The sequence below is a fragment of the Cavia porcellus genome, unplaced genomic scaffold, assembly GCF_034190915.1.
Source record: "Cavia porcellus strain 051 isolate PalLab524CR breed Dunkin Hartley unplaced genomic scaffold, mCavPor4.1 scaffold_1, whole genome shotgun sequence".
Lineage (NCBI taxonomy): Eukaryota > Metazoa > Chordata > Mammalia > Rodentia > Caviidae > Cavia > Cavia porcellus.
Window position 1 is genome coordinate 75,121,905 of NW_026947484.1, and position 21,834 is coordinate 75,143,738.

The 21,834-nt window shown below is 38.7% G+C and overlaps 1 protein-coding gene across 1 annotated transcript in view; it reads right to left on the reverse strand.

Annotated features, from left to right (window-relative positions):
- Entrep1 (endosomal transmembrane epsin interactor 1) overlaps positions 1-21,834 on the reverse strand; it is an 87,401-nt gene that overhangs the window by 61,271 nt on the left and 4,296 nt on the right. The window contains exon 2 of the mRNA XM_003472277.4: positions 16,617-16,673. Within this exon, the coding sequence (XP_003472325.3) occupies positions 16,617-16,673 (57 nt within the window). The remainder of the gene's footprint in view (positions 1-16,616; positions 16,674-21,834) is intronic.

The following is a 21,834-nucleotide window of genomic DNA, read 5'->3' on the forward strand; positions in this document are numbered from 1 at the left end:
AACTAGTTTTATGTCTCCCTGTGTTCTTCTCCTAACGTTGTCCATGAATATTCATGTTCTCAAGTGATCTTTGAATTAATGTTTCCTCATTAAACACATGCTCATTGTATACTTGACTGAGACTCATAATTTTTATTTTTGAAAATCAATTAGTATCAAGGTTTTTAAAAAAATCTAAAATTTCCATATAAAACAAAAAGGGTCATTTGTTAAGAAATGAAAATCAGATCAGTATGGAGCTTCTCATCCATGAGAAAAAGGATCAAGCAATGACTTCAAATTATAGAAGAAAAATTATTTTTGAATCCAGAATTCCATATCCAGTCAAGCCATCACTCAAGTGGGAAGTCAAAAACAAGGATTCATTAAGATATTCCAATACTAAAAGACTCTCTTCCCTTAGTATCTTCAGAAAATTATAGAAAAAATAACCCATAAGATCTAAGAAACAATCTATCTAAGAATACAAAGAAAAGAAATATTCTGATGACATCTCTGCAGCAGGACTAGAAATCAGTTAAGAACAGGAAGTTAATGATCTCAGTAAAAAAAAATCTAAAAAGAAAAGTAAAACAACACACAGAAAGGGTATAATCAAGAAACTAGACATATAAAGTTCAATTTCAAAAAGTCAACAGACTATAAAGGTGTCAAGATAATTCATGGGGAAAAAAGAATTTTCAACATATGGTGCTAGAAAAGCCAAATATCCACATGTAAAAAATAAATTTAGCCTCCCCTCACACTGTATATAAAAATTAACTCATAATAGATCACAAACCTAAGAATAAGAACAAAAAACTATAAAACTTAGGGGGAAAAAAGGGGCAAACATTAATGACCTTTCCTTAGGCAAAGCCTTCTTAGACTGATAAGCAACAAAATTAAAAATGGATAAACTGAACTTCATTAAAATTTAAAACTTTTGTACCTGAAAGGTCACCATCAAGAAAGTGAAAAAACAACCCACAAAACCATAGAAATTATTTACAAATCATGTATCTGATAAAGAATCTGAAATGAAAGACAATTTTAAAATGGGCAGAAAATCCAAACAGACATTTCTACAATAAAATATACAAAAAACCAAGAAGCACATGCAAAGATGCTCTACATCCAATCAAAACCAGGATGACATACTACTTCACACCAAGAGAAGAGCTATAATCAAAAGACAAGCAATAACCATTGGCAAAAAAATGTGGAGCAATTAGAACTTTCATACAATGGCAATGAAAATGTTAAAATGACACCATCACTTTGGAAATAATTTAGCAATTTCTGAAATATTAAACATGGAATTACCCTTATGGTCTGTGTCTAGATGTCCCCCCAAACCTTCACACAGTCAGGACGTTTTTGGAGGTGGCTGAATCTAGAGTGTGTGTAATTGACTGGCTGGTGCAATGCTGGGATTAAGGATGCTGGGATTAAGGGTGGGTCACGTGACTGCTGGATGGGTACACTGACTAGATCAGCACCACAATAATCCCAGTAGACTGCATACAATATAAGGAATGGAAAGAGGCTTGGCCTTCTCCTTGCCCGTTGCTTTTGCTGTCTTCTGCCACCATGAATGGTTACTCCTCTGCCATGGAACAGCTGATTATGGACTAAAACCTCCACAAACTGCGAGCTAAATCAACCTTTCCTCCTTGACTGTGGGTGTTAGGCATTTTGTCTCAATAATGAGAAAAGTAACTCAGACACTTACCACACAATTCAGTAGTTCCATTCTTAGACTCAAGTTTAAGAAAAATGAAAACCTGCACACTAAGGTTCACAGTTATTCATAACAGCAAAAACTTGAAATGTCCATCAGCTAATGAACATACAAATAAAATGTGGTATAGCCACATGACAGAATATTATTCAGCAATAAAACAGAGAAAGTAATGTCAGATGCGATGACATGGTAACCCCTAAATGTGCCAACTGAAGAAGTTAGTCATGATGCATCACACATTGTGAGGTTCCATTTGCAGTAGCTGAAATATAAGAATCATTAAGTCCGCAGAGACAAAAAGCATATTAGTGACTTCCTCAGGCTGTGGTGGGGAAATGAGGAGTAACTTCTAATGGATTCAAGGTTTCTTTAGGGGGTTACGTTTCTTTCTCTTGAGAATCAATTCATCTTCCTAGTGGGACAATGTAAAACTCATAGCTGACCTCTTAAACAAAGTGGGACTCATGGGGACACCAGAAAACTATTTTGACCCTTCAGTTTATCATTCAAGGCCACTTCATGGGCCTGCCTCCTCCTGATCCTTTAAGATGAGATTTGAGACCAGTCTCTTGACTTCTCTGGTTAATATAAAATAACAACAATAACAAAATTCCTCCAACTGCTTCAATCATAATTAAAAACTGGTAATTAAAATGTCCAGTTCTATGTCTCAGCTGGAAGCTCTTTAGATCCCAGCTTCTCCCCTTCACGCCATCAGGCCCGCAATGGGAAGGCCAAGGAGGTGGCTGCCTTCTTTCTCTCCTATGTTCTGTATCTGCCTCTCCTCCTGCGCTTACCACTGCTGTCACTTGGATGAGAGGGAGTAAGGCCAAGACCGTGACCATGACTGCCGATGTCTATTAATCATGTAACTATTAATGTCAGACAAGTGTGTAGAAGCTTCTAGAAGCTTCTGCAGGCTCCTCTGAGACACCTACTGCTGAGTGGCAGTGCATGACTTGGGCATCCACCAAGTGTGACCCCAGCATCCTTCTTTTCCAGTCTCTCTTCTCTCCAGGGATCTCCTGGGAATAATGTCTGCTCACTCCAGACCTGCTTTCTCTTGTGAAGCCCTCCGGCCAGCTGAAGGGTGTGTGTTGGATCTGGTCTATAAATGTCGTTACTTTCTAACTGCAATCTTTACCTCTGAGGCCATTTATTTTTGTAATACTTTTATAGTAATATTAATGGGGGGATCACAGTCCTGAAGAATTCTTGATGACGAACTCAGTTACTTACGCAGAAATGATTAATAATTATTTGAGAAAATATTTATAGACAAAGTTTGAATGGCATCATACAGTTTAAAAGCAAAATAGTAAAATGTAAATATTAAGATGCTGACAATATAAGGTAATCATGTTAACTGGTACAGTCTTTACTTTTTCTTTTTGGCAGTACTTGAGATGGAACCTAGAGGCACAATGGTACAGCTCTTGAGATAAAAGAGTAATTTTTAAATGAACAACATGTACTAGAAGATGGTCTGTACATTGCTGGTGGGGAAAAGTATAGATTTGGCTCACACCCATATCTGTCCCAAGACCCCTAATTATTTGTGTGACTTTGTACGCTCTCTGCACTCTGCCCCTAGGCACATATGCACACATGTGTGCGTGCCTGTGGTATGCCTTTTATCTATACTTTAAATATACCACAATGACATTTTATAAATTACTAAGTACCTTTTCAAAAAAGGAAATACTTTTATTTAACAAAAGAATTACTCATCTTTTTTTCTAGTTTTATTAAATATAAAAATTAGAACTCCACATTTATTCCAATGTTCGAACACGGAAGAGTTCTAAAAGGTAACTCTTTGGTAACCCTGCTGATACACCTAATTCATAAAACCCCATTCCACCAACGCTCGAGCCCTGACACTCCCTTACCCTAAACCACAGTAATCTGTGCAACCAGTGGGATTCTTATTCTTAAACTGAGTTTTAAATGTTCAATATTTTAAAAGGAATCTTTTTTAGCTTTAAAGAGTATTTTTGTAATACTTTTATAGTAATATTAATGGGGGGATCACAGTCCTGAAGTAAGAGTTCTTGATGACAAACTCAGTTACTTAAGCAGAAATGATTGTGTGTGTGTGTGTGTGTGTGTGTGTGTGCATGTGCGCATATGCTAGGCAAATGCTCACGCAGCTAAGGAGAGCAATTCCTTCCAAAGCTATCAGGTAGCTCACAGAACACAAAGGAGCTAGGCTCAAGACTCTCAAAGGAGCCAAGGAAGCTTTGTGCAGACTGGGTCTTCCAAGGTTACACCACAGGAATACCAGGTTCCCTGTCACCAGCCTTGGACAGTAGCTGCATCTTCACCTAGCACAGTCTAAGCTCTGGGGCTACTGTGTGCATTGACAGTCCCAGCTTCAGAGCCTGGACAGGATTTCTGTGGGTGGAGGTCACAGCTCATTCCTGGCTGCTGGCACTCAGCTTGTAAGCACACAGCCTCAGAACCTCCTGACTTGAAGCAAAGCCTTCACTCCCTCCAAGACTAACCCAAGTCAGAGACACTGACTCCAAAGAGAGTTCAGATACTGCAGATACCGGCTTCCAAGCCAAACACCAAAGTGTAACTAAGCTAACAGTGTCCTTTCCACACAGCACACTGTCTGCTCTAAACACAAATTGGAAAGTCAAGTCTCCCTCCCATTCTCACTTCATTCAACAGAGATGCCCACTGCAAAGCTTTTTGAATACTGTTCCAGAGACTTGCCATGTCATTGCAAATGGTTACACTGATTCCACAGGTTTGGTTTTGTTTTTTAAGAAGAAAAATAAAATCTGCAAAATTGAAACCATACATAGTATTTTTTAACTTTTCACATGACAATGTACCTATTTGAAAATGCTTCCCAATTCAAAGTGGCTTCCCTTCTTTCTTACTCTAAATCATCCAGTGTGTGCAGTTCCCTAGTCATGTTCGAAAACTGCTCATCATTGTCCACTGGCCTAGAAAGCCTGGGTGCAGGACTAGACAGAGGCCTTCCCCTAGTAGCACCTACCACTAGAGAATGTCTGGAATGACCTTCAGCATTCTCCAGCACTGACACAGTGGTCTCACATACATACTGATCAGGCCAAGCTGTACCCAGCAAGCAGTCAGGAACTCATGTTCCAGGATGGCTCACCAGCATTTATGAGAAAGGCCAAACTCCAAAAGACTGCTTCCTTTAGCTCCTGACATTGAAGAGACTTTGCTGAATTAGCATAGCAAATAAGGAAACGAGGTATCACTGGGTGAAACTATTAGTTTTATTAACATAAATGATGTTACAATGAAGCCTTAATGAAATTTATGAGAACTAAAAGAAACAAAAAACACAGTTCCCTGTCCCTAAGTTAATCAACTGTGATGTCATCTTAAAATAATACTGAAAACAAGGAAAACTTAGCTGCTTGATCCAAGCAATACTGGATCCTCTAAAGTAAGCCTGTGAATCAACTAACCACTTAACAAAACCAGCAGCTCATGCACTGAGTCCTACTTCTAGACTCTCTTCTGGTGGAGTTCTTGACCCGCATCTATTCTGTCCTAACTTTGCTGCATCCTAACCAGTTTCCTACCTTTCACATCACACCTGAAAATCACCCAGCTAGCACCATAAAACCCCATAAACATCCTTTCCCTTTCTGGGAACTACTAGTAAGGAAATGTTTCCTCTTACACAAGTAGATCTAAAAAACCCAGCTTTCAGGGAATCAGCCATAGTGTTCAAGATGAGGGGAGATAAAAACACTGTTCACATCCTCTATTTTACATACATGACCCAGATTTTAGCTCACTGTCTTTAAGCTTCATAAAGGAAAGTGTAAGCAATATTTCTTTTGGTCTGGTTACTAGTAAATATTTGTGCATATAGCCAAATTTCATCTTAGACTCATTTTCATTTTAACAAAATTGACTTGGCAAAAAGATCACTTCTAGTGAAATAAACCAGATGCACATATGCAAACATTGTGTTGTCTCCCTAGTGTGAGAGGCTGAAAGAGTAAATAAGATCCAAAATGTACAATAGATATTGTAAAGTAGGAAGAAACTCTTCAAAAGGAAAGAGAAACTGGGATGGGGAAAGGACAAAAGAAGGAAGGAAAACAAATTATACACACACACACAAGATATGATGGTTATACTACTAACTTCTCTAAATTCACTAATACTGTTTGGACGATTCAGTGCCTGTATCTTGCACTCTGAATAACTAATTTAAAAATAACAATACACAATGTATTAGCCATTGTTACTCTCCTATCATCTTGTTTTGAAATTTTGGGGTGTTTTTTCTTAAAAAAGTTACTTCTATTTTTTATATGTCCTAGATAAAAATGCTTTGTCTGAGGGACAGTTGGCAAAAATCTTTTCCCAATCTGTGGGTTTTCATTTTACTCTGTTAGTGATTTCTTCCAATGTATAAAAACTTTTTCTAGTTGTTGATTCTTTGAAGTACTTCCTGTGAAGTTTGGTTTTCGTTCATGAGCTCTCCACCTACCCCTATGTCCTTAAGAACTCTATGACTTCCAGGAGAACATGGCAGATAGATAACAGCAGCTATAGAGGCTCTCTGAGATAGCCAGCTTAGAATCCAGAAATGGTGCGGTGTGAGGAGTCCTAAGCAAGGGGAGAGATACCCTGCCGACCCAGGAACGAACTAAGCTAAGAGAAACCAACTGGAAATGCAATCCTAGTGCTATAATTGGAACAGATAAAATCTCAGCACCAAAGCTAGAATCTGCGCCTCTGAAAACTGCAATTTGAATTTCCTACCACTGCTGCTGCGTCTGAATTGTCACAGCAGGGACAGAGACACAAAAGCTCTGAGAGTGGAAATCAACGAATGGAGTTGACAATGGGACTAGTGGGGAGCCCTGCATTGACCTGCAGAGAGTGAGAGGAACAGGGACCCTTCCATAGACTAGGAGGCTCCAACAGAGGACATTCTAGGACCGGGCAGACTAGCCAGAACAGGATGCTGCAGTGACTTTAGTCGCATATTCCCCTCTCAAGCGGGATTGGTGGAGAGCGCTTGGCCTTGGTGACGCCATGGACTAAGACCCAGTAGGCTAGTCAAACCAGGTCCCAGCACCTGGTAGTGCACCCTACCAGTGAAGCCTTCAGTAGGTTGACCTGGACGGTGGGCCCAGCAGAGGCTGCCCAGGTCTGTGACTCCCTAGTACACTGCACTGGGTGGGAACACCTAGCCGGTGGATTCAAACAAACTGTAACCCACAAAGAAAGAAACTGGGCCTCCTATACACACCTGTATGGAAGGAACAAAATTTATGAGAAGAGGAAGCAACAAGAAAGGGTCCTTGGCCCCCAATCCTGAGAACACTGAACCAGGAAAGGTAAATGCAAAGGAGAACAAGGACAGAAAACATGCAATATCAGACACGGCACCAATAAACATAAAGCAGTATCTCGGGAGCCTCATAGACGAGTTCAAAAGTGAAGTATTTAATGAAGTAAAGCAAGACATAAGTAGAATGGTTAGAGAAATGCTAAGCACCACCCAAGAAAAAAACAGATGGTGGAATGGAAGAACAGAAAAAAAGGAGAGAATTATTTGATGGAGAAAATAGAGAAAACATAGAATACATGAAGCAGTTTCAAAGAGATTACCAGGAAACTAAAAACTATTGAAAGCTGCCATAACAGCTTGAAAGAAACTAAGGATAGATTATCTGAACTGGAGGGCAGATTTGTAATGTGGGAGCATGAAAGGAAAAACTTCTTAAAAATAACAAGGAAGCAAACAGCAATAATACAAAGGCTAGAAGATGATAAGAGGATCTATAACTTAAGAATTAAGAACATAAAAGAAGAAGTAGGGACTCAAACAAATGAAATGCAAAGGCTATTCACAGAAATAATCCAGGAGAATTTCCCTAATTTAGCAAAAGGTAAAGATACTCAGATGTATGAGGCATACAGGACCCCAGCCACCTACAACCCAAACAGAGCTACACACAGGCATAAAATAATCAAAATTCCAGAAATCCAATATAAGAACAGAATATTAAAAGCCGTCAGAGACAAGAAACAGATCACTTACAAGGGAACACCCATCAGAATTACAGCAGATTTCTCGGCACAAACCATCAAATCATGAAGAGCGTGGGGCAAAATAATTCAAGCTTTTAAAGATAATAACCTCTAGCCGAGATTGATATATCTTGCACAATTGTCCCTAGAAGTTGATAGAAAAACAAGGTGCTTCCAGGATAAAGAGGAGCTAGGGGAATTTGCAACCACCAATTCAAGTCTACAGAGAATACTAAAAAAGAAAAATACCAAGATTCCAGAAACAGTGGCAGAGAGGCCATAATGAATGGAGCAGAAAGCAAAATGAAGAAGACAAATTAACAACTGACAGAAAAAGAGCTCAACAGAAATGAGGCAGAGAAGGTTGGATGGTAGGAACAGCTATTTTTGGAGAAAACAAGACATCATAATAGCTAGTGCTGATTTAATATCATCTTGTTTTGAAGTCCCATCAAGCTTTTGCTCTTCTGTCTCCATCGTCTTAACATGTTGTATCTTATTGGATTTTATTATATATAATAATATAAACAAAAACTTTTATAGATAAGGAGATTATACAGAAGCCATTGTTCATTTTCTGTTAGTTGGTTCTAAATATCCTGTAATCCTGTCATTCTCTTGAATGGTTTTACCTTGTCTTGATATGTTTGATGCTACAGTATACAAAGTTATACTCAAAGATTTCAAGGAAAGAGACACTATGGTAACTACTTTTATGTCGGGATATCTTGTGGTGAAACACTATTTTGCTTAAATAGTTATGTTTTGACCTGCGCTATTTTGTTGTTATGTCCTCTTTTATCTCAATCTCCTTTTTTATTATTTACTTTTTCATTTTTATCTTTTTAGTTAAGTGAAAAATAAATAAAAAATAGGATATATTATAGTAACCCACTTTGATTTCCTATTAACTTGATTTGAAACCCTGTATTGCTCTCACCATCTTGTTTTGACTGATTTTCCTCTATTCTGTTTTGCTTGATAGTACCAAGTCTGAGAGTATAGGCAACAACTGTGAAGACAGTAATATTCATTATGATGCCCATTCTGGTTTGGCTATTATCTTCTTTTGAAGTCCTGTAATGTCTCCAATGTTTTGGTTTTATTGGTTTTGTTCTTTACTGTTTTGTTCAATTTTACTATAACTGATGGTATAGGAAATTCTTTTTAAGATAGCAAGAGGCATTATGGTAACCATTGTTGATCACCTTGTATTTTGTTTTTACATTATGTATTGTGTCCATCCTTTTGATTTGACTGTTTTGTTAGGTCACATTTGGCTTTATTCTCTTAAAAAAAAGTAGTAATATCTGTGGGAGTAATAAAACCCAAAATGTGTAATTGTTATTGTACAAAAGAGAGGAAAAGTAAGTGCTTTAAAGGATATAAATGCATGTATATTTAAGTGTATAAGATAGATAACCATATTACTGAGTTTTGTTGGATCACTGAACAGAACTGTTTGCAGTCTCACTGTTTGAATGTCCACTTTATATGCTTTAATTTTGTAACTTGAACAACTATTTCTAAGATGACAATATGTAATCTATTAATTAGTTATTTCCTACTGTTTATTTTTTCTGAAATTCTGTATAACTTGTACCCCTTTTCTGGTTTTTTTCCTTAAATAAAATTTAAAAAGAATTCTACCTACTTTGTCTTTCAGTAGGTTTTGTGTTTCTGTCTTAATACTTAGATCTTTGATCCATTTTGACTTTTGTTTACTGTATTGTGATAGGTATGGGTCTAGTTTAAGTCTCAGGCATGTAGACAGCCAGTTTTTCTAACACCATTTATTAAAGAGGCTTTCTTCCATGAACATGTTTGGCTCCTTCAAAGATAAGGTGGTTGGATATGTTTATAGTTGTGTCTGTATCTTTTATTCTGTTCCAGTGATCCTTAGGTCTCTCTTTTTGCTAGTATCATGCTGATTTTATTATAGCAGCTTTGTAGTATAATTTCAAGTCTGGGATTGTGATGCCTCCTGCCTTGCCTAGTTGCATAGCATTGCCTTTGCTATTCTAGGTCTCTTACAGTTGCATATGAATTTTAGGAATGTTTTCTCTAGATCTGTAAGGTATGCTAATGGTATTTTGATTGGAACTGCATTAAATCTGTGTAACAGTGTTGAGAGTATGGTCATTTTCACAATCAAGCCCTCCAAATTAAAACACCCAGTCCAAATATGGGCACCTGAGATGGATACACACTTCTCAGATGAAGAAATACAAATACCAAATAAAAATATGAAAAATGTTCAACACCATTGGTAATTCAAGAAATGCAAATGTAAACAACACTGAGATATCATTTCACTCCAGAAAGGTGGCCAGGATAAAGAAAACCATCAATAACAAATGCTGGTAGGGCAGTGGGGAAAAAGAAACCCTTCTCCATTGGTGGTGGGACTGCAGATTGGTAAAACCACTGTGAAAAATCAGTGTGGAGATTCTTCAAAAAACTAGGATTAGAGGTTCCATTCAACCCAGCTATTCCCCTCATGGGTATTTTCTGAGAATTGAAAACATCATACTATAGTGATATATGTATACCCATGTTTATGGCAGCACAATTTGTAATAGCTAAATCTTGAAAACAACTCAAATGCCTATCAATTGAGGAACGGATAAAAAAATGCAAAATGGAATACTACTCAGCTATAAAGAACAATAAATTCAAGGCTTTTATGGTAAATGAATGTAATTAGCAACCACACTCATAAGTGAAATAAATCAAACTTGCATATGTAAACACTATATTGTCTCACTTGTGTAAAAAAAAAACTGAAAAAGTAAGTAAGATCCAAAAGTTACAACAGATATACTGTATTGTTTGATCAACCTTGTAGGCCTGTATCTGGTAGCTTGTGCAGTTACTCTGAGGAATAACAATATGTAATATAACAACCTTTATTAAATTCCTATCATCTTGTTTTGAAATCCTATCTTGCCAGTTTTGTTATCGTCATTTTGCTTTTGTTGTTGTTTTTTAATTGTTTATGTCTTGATTTTTCTGCTTTTTTCTCTTTAAAATAAAAAAATTATTTCTAAATTGGGATAATTATCTGTTGCTACCAAACTCAGCCTGCTAATTAGAATATAGCCACACTGGCTTAGATCATTTTGCAAAACAAACTAATAGCTGAGTCTGGATTCTGCCCAGAGGGTTAGGGCTAGGGTTAGGGTTCTTTCCATTCACAGGTTCCTTTCCCCATGCACAGTTTTGAGAGGTGCTCAGAAGACAGAAACCAAAGCTCTGTTGCTGTGCACTAGGTATGCTAAGCCTGAACCCAGCAGAGTGCCCTCTCAATGCCAAACAGTAGATGACTTAGTCACATCAAAGCAAGACACTAGGTCTCTTAAGAGCTTTTCTCAATGAATGATAAAGAATAAATTCATCACCAGGAGTTTGGCTCAGTGGCATAAGTGCCTGCTTGGCAAATGTGAGGTCGTGAGTTTGATACCCAGCGCCAAAAAAAAAAAAAGGAATAAATCCATCATGTGCTTGCCTAGCCTACTTTACATTTTATAGTCTCAACAGCATTTATCTTTTGTTTCTCCTTATGATCCTGGGATATAAGTTATTTTCTCACTGGGCAAATGGGCGAACTGATTAGATCACTTCCATGGCCACTCTTTCACTGAAAGTGACACAGATTGAAAAGCAAAACCGGATCTCACATTGTCTTGGTTATTTTTGCCTCTGGTTCTCTTGCATGAAAGATAAAATTTCCCAAATTTTTGCTAGTTTGAAACTTGGAAAAGAAATAAGCAATCATGAGTAGGAAAACAACTTACTTAACTTATATTTTATACCCAAAGAAAGCCCCTGTTAGCGCCTCTAAAGTCCAGACCAGTGTGCTAACAGGAGGCAGTGTCCTGCAAAAAGGAAGAACTGGAGTAGGCTCAACACCCGTGGTTCTTTCTTCTAAGAACATACCTGACTGTACACCAGGCAAACCAGTTAATTCCTGAGCTACTGTTCTCTCACCTCTAACACAGGGATAATACCACAAGAATGGGATATAAAAGAACCTAGTAAATTCTTAAGCACTGCACACAAGCAAGAATGTACTGTAGTGTTAATCATTCTGAAGAGCAATAACAAGTATCCATTTTTATGCCACAGAAATAAGAGTAAAATAATCATAGAATTTCAGTTTTATAAACTGAAATCTCTTATAGCATAGAGCTTATTATGGCCCACTGAAATGCCTATCTAAAATTAAAATCCTATTAGGGCAACTAAAGAAGAGTTTGGAAATCTGTAATAGGAGAGCTGGAAGGACTCTTAAAATAACATTCTGATCCAAGCTACTCATTTTACAAACATCAAAATCCAGACATTTCCCCAAGGTCACTTGATAATATGTGGTAATATGTAAGCATTAAAATGCAAATTTCACGAACTATGAAATAAGGGCTCCTCCAAATTGTTGATGGTATTTGAAAGAACTAGACTGTACAAGGCCAAAGAGCTTCTGAGTTCATTTTGCAAATGCACAGATCCCTAAACTACAATGGGATAACTTAGCCCTCCAGTTCTTTGTATCACCAGGAAAGCAAGTACCACTGTCACTGTGCCATAAATAAACGGTAACTATTTCTGACTCACTAGTGAGGGCATTCCTTGTTCCCTTTGAAAAAGTTTCTAGCTGCTCCCACAACTCTCTCTCCGTGATATGGTTAGGATGAGAACATGTGGATCTCCAAATAGCTTTCTGGAGAATTTGCCACCCTAGCTTACTTGAACTTACTGGGGGCAGAGGTACACACCTTAAGCCAATTTTAATTTCTGTGGGTAGTGAGGTCTTAATGTAAATATTTTCAACCTGAAATTAGAAATGAAGGATATTTTTTAAATACCCAATGCATTTACCCTCTTCTCTCCTTGTTCTGGAATGATCTTGGCCTGTTACTGGTCTCACCCACAGGTGAGAATAAACCACAAATGACTCAAGATACATCAAAGAAAAGAACCCTCACTTTATTTTTTTAGTACTGAGAATCTGAATCCCCAGCCCTCACGGTGAACTACATACAGAGTTTCTTATTTTTTATTTTGAGACAGGGTCTCCCCGAGTTGCTAAGTTACCTAGGCTGGGCTTATACATGTAATCCCTCTGCCTCAGTTTCCCAGCTGTTGGGATCACAGGCATGCACCATCACACCCAGTTCCTGCATTCTTAATGCTAAAGAACACAGCTGTTCTTTAAACCTTTGACCAGTGTAAAAGTTGTATTCATCTACTCTGTTCTAAACAAGAAAAGTAAATAACAATAGCTAAAATTACAGACAGAGAACTGTGTGGACTTTCACAGTGCAGATTCCTACTAAATGTACCATCAAAGGAAAACATCTTAGAAAGACAATTCCATTCTAAGATGCCAAGAAAACCACTGGAGCCATTTCCAGCACCTAATGTTTGATTTCTAAATACTTACAAAACACTACATTAGATTGAAAAGGGAATGGTGCCTAGACAAAATAAGAACATTCTTCAAAACAGAAAAATGTTACTCTTTATGGAAAAAACATAGGTTAAAATGATGCATACATACATGCATATGCTCTAGCTTAATCCTAATCCTAATTATGAGTGCTTATAAACCATTTCCAAAGAATTCCCTTTGCTCTAAGCAGAGGAGCACCAACATTAAGGAAGAGAATTCAAGGATTACAGCTTTCAACTTTGAATTTCTGTGAAAATCTGAATTTGAATGAACCAGGTCAAACTGACCCTCCCTTTGTTCAAACCAGTAAAACTCCTAACGTTATCATAGCAACAATCGCTAAAGAAGGAGCAAAGAGGCACATTCGCCCAAATGGAATGTGCAGGTGTTTCAGATTAATGTGCCTCTCGGGGACCCTGACAGCAGCCCACCTGGCCCCTCCAACTCCACCACCATAAGAACCCTGAAGTCAACGGGCATGAATACAAAGAAAATAAAGTGGAAAAAATAAACTGAACACAAAACTAAAAGAGAAGCTGGGAGGGTTCACCACGGACTTAGACTTCTGATTAGCTGTCGAATTAATTTCATGGTCAGTAACAAATATATATCAAGCCTTCTGGCCTAGAGACAGAGTGTGAGAAAGACAAGACCCCTGTCCTCACATAATGAATGAACTCCTGTAGAGATGGACAACACGTACATAGGCACAAAGATGCTGAAGCCAATAAATTCAGGACTGGGGTAGGAAGTCTGGGCCCCTGGACCAGCAGCCGCTATGATCAGTGTCGGAGTCTCCTGGGGTATACTGCTGAGAATCAGCAAAGGAGGAGCCAGGCATGCAACCAGCTAGGGGAGCAGCTCTACACTGGAAGTATCCTCTGCACACTATGCGGTTACCTAAGGCACAGGCACACAGTAAAGGGAAAGAAAGGGCCGGAACTCTGGCCAGCCACGCCCAGGTCTGAATGACCCACAGGCCCATCCAGTTTCTCCAACGGAACATGGTCTCCCACCAACCATCACCCACTGCTACACCCTCCAGACTCAGGAAGCCAAAGGAGAGGGCTCACAGGACAGAGGGAGACAAGGGAGGAGAAACATCACCAAGGGGAGGCTGCCTTAGAGCCACCCCTGGCATCATGAAACTGTCCCCTTTATGCAGAAAAGAAAACTAGGTTCAGAAAGGTACGTGGCTTGCATAGATTCCTACAGCTCCGAAGTGATGAACTAGGGCTATCTGACTGGCACTTCCAATTTCTTTCATTTCAGCACATTCATTTTTTTAACGTAACAAAAGCATTTGGCACAGGTTATGATGGAGTACTATTTTTATCTGCCATATTCATTTTTTTACTTTCATACATACATATAACGTCTTTTGATCATATCTACCCTCCTTTATCCTTCCCTCTCCCCGCTCTCCCTTTCTCTTATATAAGGATAATTTCCCTTCTACTTTCACAGCATATGATGTTTCAAAGGTTCATGTGAACTGAGCATTCCTGATGTATAACACTGATGAAGGCTCAAATGACCTCTCGATACAGAAAATTCTCCTAGTAGAGCTCCTAAAACTTAATTTATCCTCTTTACAAATCGTCACTAACATTTTAAAACAATCTCTATATAACTTTCTCAGTACATAGGTCACAGCAGCCGAAACTATAAAAGCTCAAAGGCCCAACAACATGATATAAACTGATGAAGACACAGAAATATAATGGAAGATTGTTTAGAAATTTTAAATGCTAAACAGACTCCTATGTGGAAACAAAATATTAGCTGATATTGACTAATTTAAGTAAAAAAATCAAAATGCAACACAGTCTATACACACTGGCTACAATTCTGTGGCAAAGTACATGGTCTCTTCAACAAAAATTCAAAGGAAATTTTAAAAGATGCTTCTTAGTAGCATTTTCACTTAAAGTTGCTTAAGTCCACATAATAAATGTATAAGGCATTTTCCAAAAAGAAAATAATGTTAGAGAAATAAATGTCTTAAAAATCTACCAGAACACATATTCTTTTCATCAGCAGGACTCTACAGAGTACAAATATCACCTAGAGATTTTTGTATTTTAACTCAATTTTACTACTCCAGCATTTTAATACTGACCCAATAGGAAGGTAATTCCTACAACCAAACATTAAACATGAGCCAAAATATTTCTGCAGAAAGTATAATCCTAGACATTTGCAGCAAAACAATCCCGTTTTGTAAAGATAAAATAGACCATAAAGCTTACCCAAATCCTCATTTTCTCCTGTCCTGCTCTCTAATGTGCTCAAATGCTCCACTGATAACTTATTTAAAGGAGTTTCACTAAATGCTACAATTGATGGAGTTGTAAAATGCTATCTACATCACTTTGTGGAGCTAAATAGCATTTTAGTTAAATCTTTCAAGATCATCATCAATCCACTATTGAGATCCACAATTTGGATACTTTAAAAATTTTTCAAGATGATTCTTCTCTTTGTATTTGGTTTTTTGTTTTGTTTGGTTTGGTTTTTATTACTGAAATTGCAGTCTGTTTAAGATGAACACACACACACACAATGACTTTAAAAAATAAGGTAACCTCATTTCACAATGAATGACAGAAAAATACAAAGATATTTTATACAGAAAAAATTTAAGTACTCTTCAATTCAAAATGAATTTTCTAGAAAGTTTAATAAATTCCACTGGCAATTTTCTATTTTTTTACAATAGATTGTCAAAATTAGGATAGCAATTGGGAATGTGCTCAATGCCACTGTTGCACATTTTGAAAAGGTTCATTTTGTGATATGAATTTACCTCAAAGCAAAAGATAAAGTAACTTGCATATCTCTATATTATTTGAAAAATACAATATTTATATGACAAACATAACACAGCAATTCTAAACAAAATTCTGAGGTTGTCCAACTAAAACATTCCTAGAATAAAAAGTCACATGTTGTGGTTAATATGTGAGATTTTCTTCTGAATAAAGAAGAAAAGAGAAATGTGGAGGTGAAGGAAATGGTTTAGCAAGACCAGATGGACTGCAAGTTAAGAATGTTTGAAACTGCTGATGGGTACAAAGTTCACTATATTGTTTCTTCCACTTTAGAGGCTTTTAAAAACTATATAGTAAACAACATTTTTAAAATTCTATCTCTAGAGTGAATCGAATTTCTTGAACTAGAAACACAAGTATAGCACTGTGTCAAAAGTTTAAAGTGAATCAGGAAATCAACAAAACTATCATCATACTGTTTAAAAAATCTGACTTCTACTCTTGTACAGTGTTTTAATGAACAAGAAAGCTGAAATATTTCTTCAATGGTTATCTGAAAAGAGACTTCACATTGTAGCACATCTGGGTAACAAGCTGTTCCATCAGCACATACCAGCAGTATCATGGGCCTTTTCCAAGTTGTTAATCCTATGATTCCAGAGAGTATCACCTGTAAGGATAAAAAAGTGTCATCATTTTAGAAAAATAGACCAATTTCAAAAAAACACTTCTCAGTCTCAAAAGTAGGAATGTTTAAAAGACCGAAATTTCAAAGCATTTTAAGTCATGTATAACACTGCTGGTGAACCATGATAGCCCACTTTGGATTATCTTTCACTTTTAAGCCCACAAAGCTTTTTCATCAACTTGTGTATTTTATAATGTCAATTAAGAATACAGCAACAGAAATCAGCCTCTCCTTCCAGTCAGAAAAGCATTTCCGATTGAGTTCCCTGCTCCCAGGAGTACCCATTCATCCAGCTCAGAGTGGCACAGAGACGCACACCTGCCTTACCTCTCCCTCTATAGGGGGACGCCTCTGTGACACAGGGAAACACGCCTGAATGGTAGACAAGACCCTTGAGAGCCTTTGCTCACCCGTGTTCCAGCCTGGTTTCCACTCTCACCCACCACACGCCTTCATGCCAGCACACCGGTCCATCTGCCGTCCAGCCAGGCCTTCGACATCCCTGGCTGTGCCTCTTCCTCTCGGCCACAGTGCGCTCTCCTCCCAAGGGCCCTCACATTCATCCTAAATCATAGTAATCTGAGAAGTCTTCACTGTTCCTACCATTCCCTACCCTGGGCAGCCCTCTGTACACAACTATTTTAAAAAAAAACAAAACATTTCTCTACTGCAATCATTTGAGAAGTACATCTCTGCATTGTCTACGATAGACTCTTCTTTTCTTGTCTCTGAAACTCTAAGCTATAACCATAGTGCCTGTCATACGGTCGCACCTGATGAAGGTTCCTAAGCATTTTTTCTGCAAATTGGGGGGAGCTACAAAGACATGCTGCAAAATGACACTTGAACAAACAACAAGTTAAAGTTCAGTAAAGAAGAACCAGCATGCTGCCAAAACACAAAATGGACACCAAAGGCAGCTTTCTGGGTAACGCAATTCATGACGCTACTGAGGAAAATAAAGTCACTGTTCACTCTGGAGAGATCCCCGTGCCACCTGGGAACATTCACCTTTGTATAATAGTTACCTTTGTGTAACAAGGTGCATCCACTGAATGCAGTTAGGAAGATGTTCCTTCATGTGTACATTTTACTTGCCAAAATCCCCCCAATTTACAATTACTGTTCATGAACTCTAAGCCAGTATGGATTTTACAAAATCACTTCAAATTCAAAGCACACAGGCCAGCTTGCAATATCCTCTGTTCTCACTGAGACTGCATCACTCCACAACACCAAACCAACAGAGGACAAGTCTGCTTCCTCCTGCCAAGGACCAAAAATCAGGTACAGGCAGATGGTGACAATGTCTTTGCATTCCATCTGTGTTTACCTGTGCTACTGGCGATCTGCTTACCAGGGACTCTATCCTGACAGTCCCCTTAATTCCAGTAGGGCACTGCCTCTTCCTTGCCAGCTTCTTCCTGGAGACGCTCTGGGTGTGTACAGCTCACCCTGGGTGTGTACAGCTCACACTGGGTGTGTGGGCTGTGTCTATGTTACACACTGGAACCTCAACCCATGACACCTGGGGCTGCAGCCTCTCACTCAGCTTTCAAGGTGTCAGGACTCACCTTCCGCCAGGTCATTTCTGTTTTCAGGCCGTCCTTTTGGTTTCCTGAGAAATGGTGGAAGTGATGGAAACCACAGTGTCTCTTCTACTCAAAAGCTAACCACCTCTCATGACAGTACATTTTCAGAAGCACCAGGATCCAGTATGCCAGCAAGTGTACACGTGTGTATATGTCTGTGTGTGTTTACCTGTGTGCCTCCCTGCCTGCTCACCCTGCTGCCTACTAGAAATGCAAGCTGTGTTTGGGAAAACATGACATAATTGGCATGCTTTTAAGGAAAATAGACTGTTCATTCCAGTAAATAATAACAACAATAATAAAAATATAACCATGTTTTGAATTATCCCTTGATGTTTGTTACTTATTTCCCTGGTCTCCCTTAATACCAACCTCTGCGGTTCAGCTTTCTGTAACACTATTTTATTCCATTAGAACAATATTATTAAGGTGAAGTGTTTGGTTCAGCCCATAAAAGCTCACAGAACAGTGATTCACCCCAGCTATGCTTTCTACTCTGGCCTCAGCGACAGTGTTCCACCTCCTCCAGAGTCACACAATTTGTGTACAGAGGTATGTTTTCAAAAAAAAAGAAAGAAAGGATCATAGAAGATATACTTTCCTTGTCTCTTCTTTTTCTCAGTAAGTACTTCCTAGAATCTCTTAAGGTGCACTGGAATAGCTGTAATCCATTTCAGTTTAAGGACAACATAATATCCCACTGTCTGGGTGGACCTAAGGTATTCAATCCTTCCCACACTCGTAGGTATTTGTTCTATTTCCAGTGTTTTATCTTTAAAAACAAGAATGTGCCTCTGTTAGATAAACCTAGAGCTGCTAGGTTTAAAGGCTTTCCTATTTTTTATTTTAAATGATTGCAACAGGTAATACTATCATTTCAAATGAAAGGTTTCTGAGACATAAGAACTCTGTTATCTTGGGGCTGGGGATTTAGTTGAGTGATATAAGAACCTGCCTGGCAAGCACAAGGTCATGAGTTTGATCCCTGGTACAAACAAACAAACAAACAAACAAAAAAACTATGTTATCTTCATTTTTCCTTTTGAAAGTGACATTTTAAAATATACACATAAAATTGCTGGCCGTGGTGATATATAACTAATCCCAGCGCTTTGGGAGGCTGAGGCAGGACAATCACAAATTAGACTCCATCAGGGGCAGTTCAGTGAGTTAGTGAGACCATGGCTCACCATTTAAAACCACACAAAAAGGCTAGGGATGAGGCTTAGTGCAAAGACCCTAAGTTCAATCCTCAGTACAAAAAGAAAGAAAGAAAAAAATTATAAAATGAATGCTAGACAAGAACTATCAGTATTCCAAAATATATATGTGACAATTTATGTCCTTGACGGGACAAACCTTATAGAGCAATATTAAACGAAGGCCCACAGGAGTCGAGACATACACTGAGTTCACAGATCAGAAGTCAAACTATTCAGACGTCACTTCCATTTGAAGCACTCACAGACTCAGCATACACTCCAGCTAAATCCCGTCGGGACTTGTGTCCACCGATCTTGTCTAAGACCCTGCAAGAAACCACAACCAGCTCCAGGATGTAGCCACATCATTCTCCACTCTGAAACCTGCAACACTGGCACCACACACTGGCTTCCCCCTCCCTCTTTCAAGCTCAATGCATCCCTAAGGCACTGGAGCGAGCCCTGTGAGCAGGTAGGCGGAGATGAGCAAACACCGGAACAAGGGCTGCAGGATGAGAAGCCTCTGGAATGGTGGTGGGAACAGAAGTGCTGCAGGTTTGAAAGATGAGCTCAGGACTTACGGGATGGAAGCTCACGTTTCTTCTAAAGAAGAAAAAGTCATGAGTGAGCACGGAGACTGGGGAGGAGCAAAAAAAAAAAAGCAGAGTCCTCAGTACCTCTCCCTCTCTGGTGGCAGCAGTGGCTGGAGGTCGTCCATCAGAAGGAACTCAAGAAGGTCCCTTGGCGGTGGCCTTTCCTGGCTAACTTTATGCCGCAGCACGACCACTGCTTCTTTATCTCCCAAGGGCTCAGACCTGCGAGTCCTCACTCAGGGGCCACCACCAGCTCCTAGAAGGCCAGTGAATGCGTGAATGGAGACCAGGAATAGGAGATGAGCTCGCTTCAAGATGACCACGTAAGCCTATGCACATTGTCATGTCCTGTGCTTCCTGCAAGAGGACACCAGCAGCCGAAAGCAACTCCTTCAGCATTCGGGCCACCCAGCACAAGATGCAACTTGCCATGAGTCGACAGACAAGAACCTATTTTCCAAAACCAAACTATCTCTATATTATTGTAATGAGACTTATTGAAATTTTTACTTTACATACTTGTAACTATTCTTTGTAGCTTATGGAAAAAGTAGAGACCTTTTTTCTGAGAATGCCCAGGTAACCTCTGAGATGCTCCGGGCAAGAGTTGGTGTTACTCACCATGGATGGTCACTGCCTTAATTTTACAGCTTAAAATCAAGACACTAAGATCAAAAGCTTATAATTCTGCTGCCCTATTTTCCTTTGCTAATCCACTAACAAGCCCTAGGGCAGAAACGTTCTGCATCATTTGTCAAAAGCTACTACATGTCTACAGAGAGGGTTTTTTTTTTAATTACATTGTAAAATGTCCCATGTTTACCTTGTAAATAAGCACCAAAGAAATTATTGAATCTTTCAACAATCTCGTCTGCCTAACAACTTTTACACTAGGAATTTCGAAAAGTGTATCAAAGAAACTCTTCCCTTTCTGTCTAGCTTGAGTCACTTAAAAAACTGAGCACATGAGCAACTTGCTATTTCTAATGTATACATGACAGCTACCACAATGCCCTGCAAAACAAATAAACGGTCTATCACTTTACTTTGATGTCACATTGCCTTAGTGTTTAAAAAACACTGAAAGGTTCTAGTACACGCCAGGCCTGGTGCTGGTGTTCATTAGTTAGCAAAGCTCTCCCTGTAAGTTCTCTACTTCACCTTCCCCAAAGAACCCCTGAGGTGAGATACCCCACTCACTCTACAGATAAACAACTGAGGCCAAGCAGTTGTTATGCAAGGCACAGAACTTAAAATGTGACTCTTCTGTCATGTAAAATACAGGACTGGGAAAAAAAAAAACGATAAACCCAAGAGGTATACTTCTGATGTATTTGATGAGTATGATAGAAAAAAAATATATTTACTACTGTTTGACTGGTAAAGACTTCAGAATTTTCCCTTAGTTTTTCTCATAGGTCATCCGTTCTTGTTTATATTTGGTCCTTGCAAAATTTCTTTTTGAAGTTTACTTTAGATGCTGTCTCTTTATAAGCAAACAGAATCTTACCAAGGAATCATGGACCCAGGAGAGGAGTGATCAGAGTCCAAACTACTGATTTAAAGCAGAGAAAAAACTGTATACAGGTGATAAAGGATATCCTGAGAAGAACAAAAAGCAATAACCAATTTTCTGCCACTTGTCGAAATATTCTCCCAACCTGCTAACAAAATCAGAAATTTTGTCTTTCTGAAGTAGGAAAGACAGACCAACACAACTCTCTCTACACTTTAAACTCAGCTCAGTGTGCTAGGC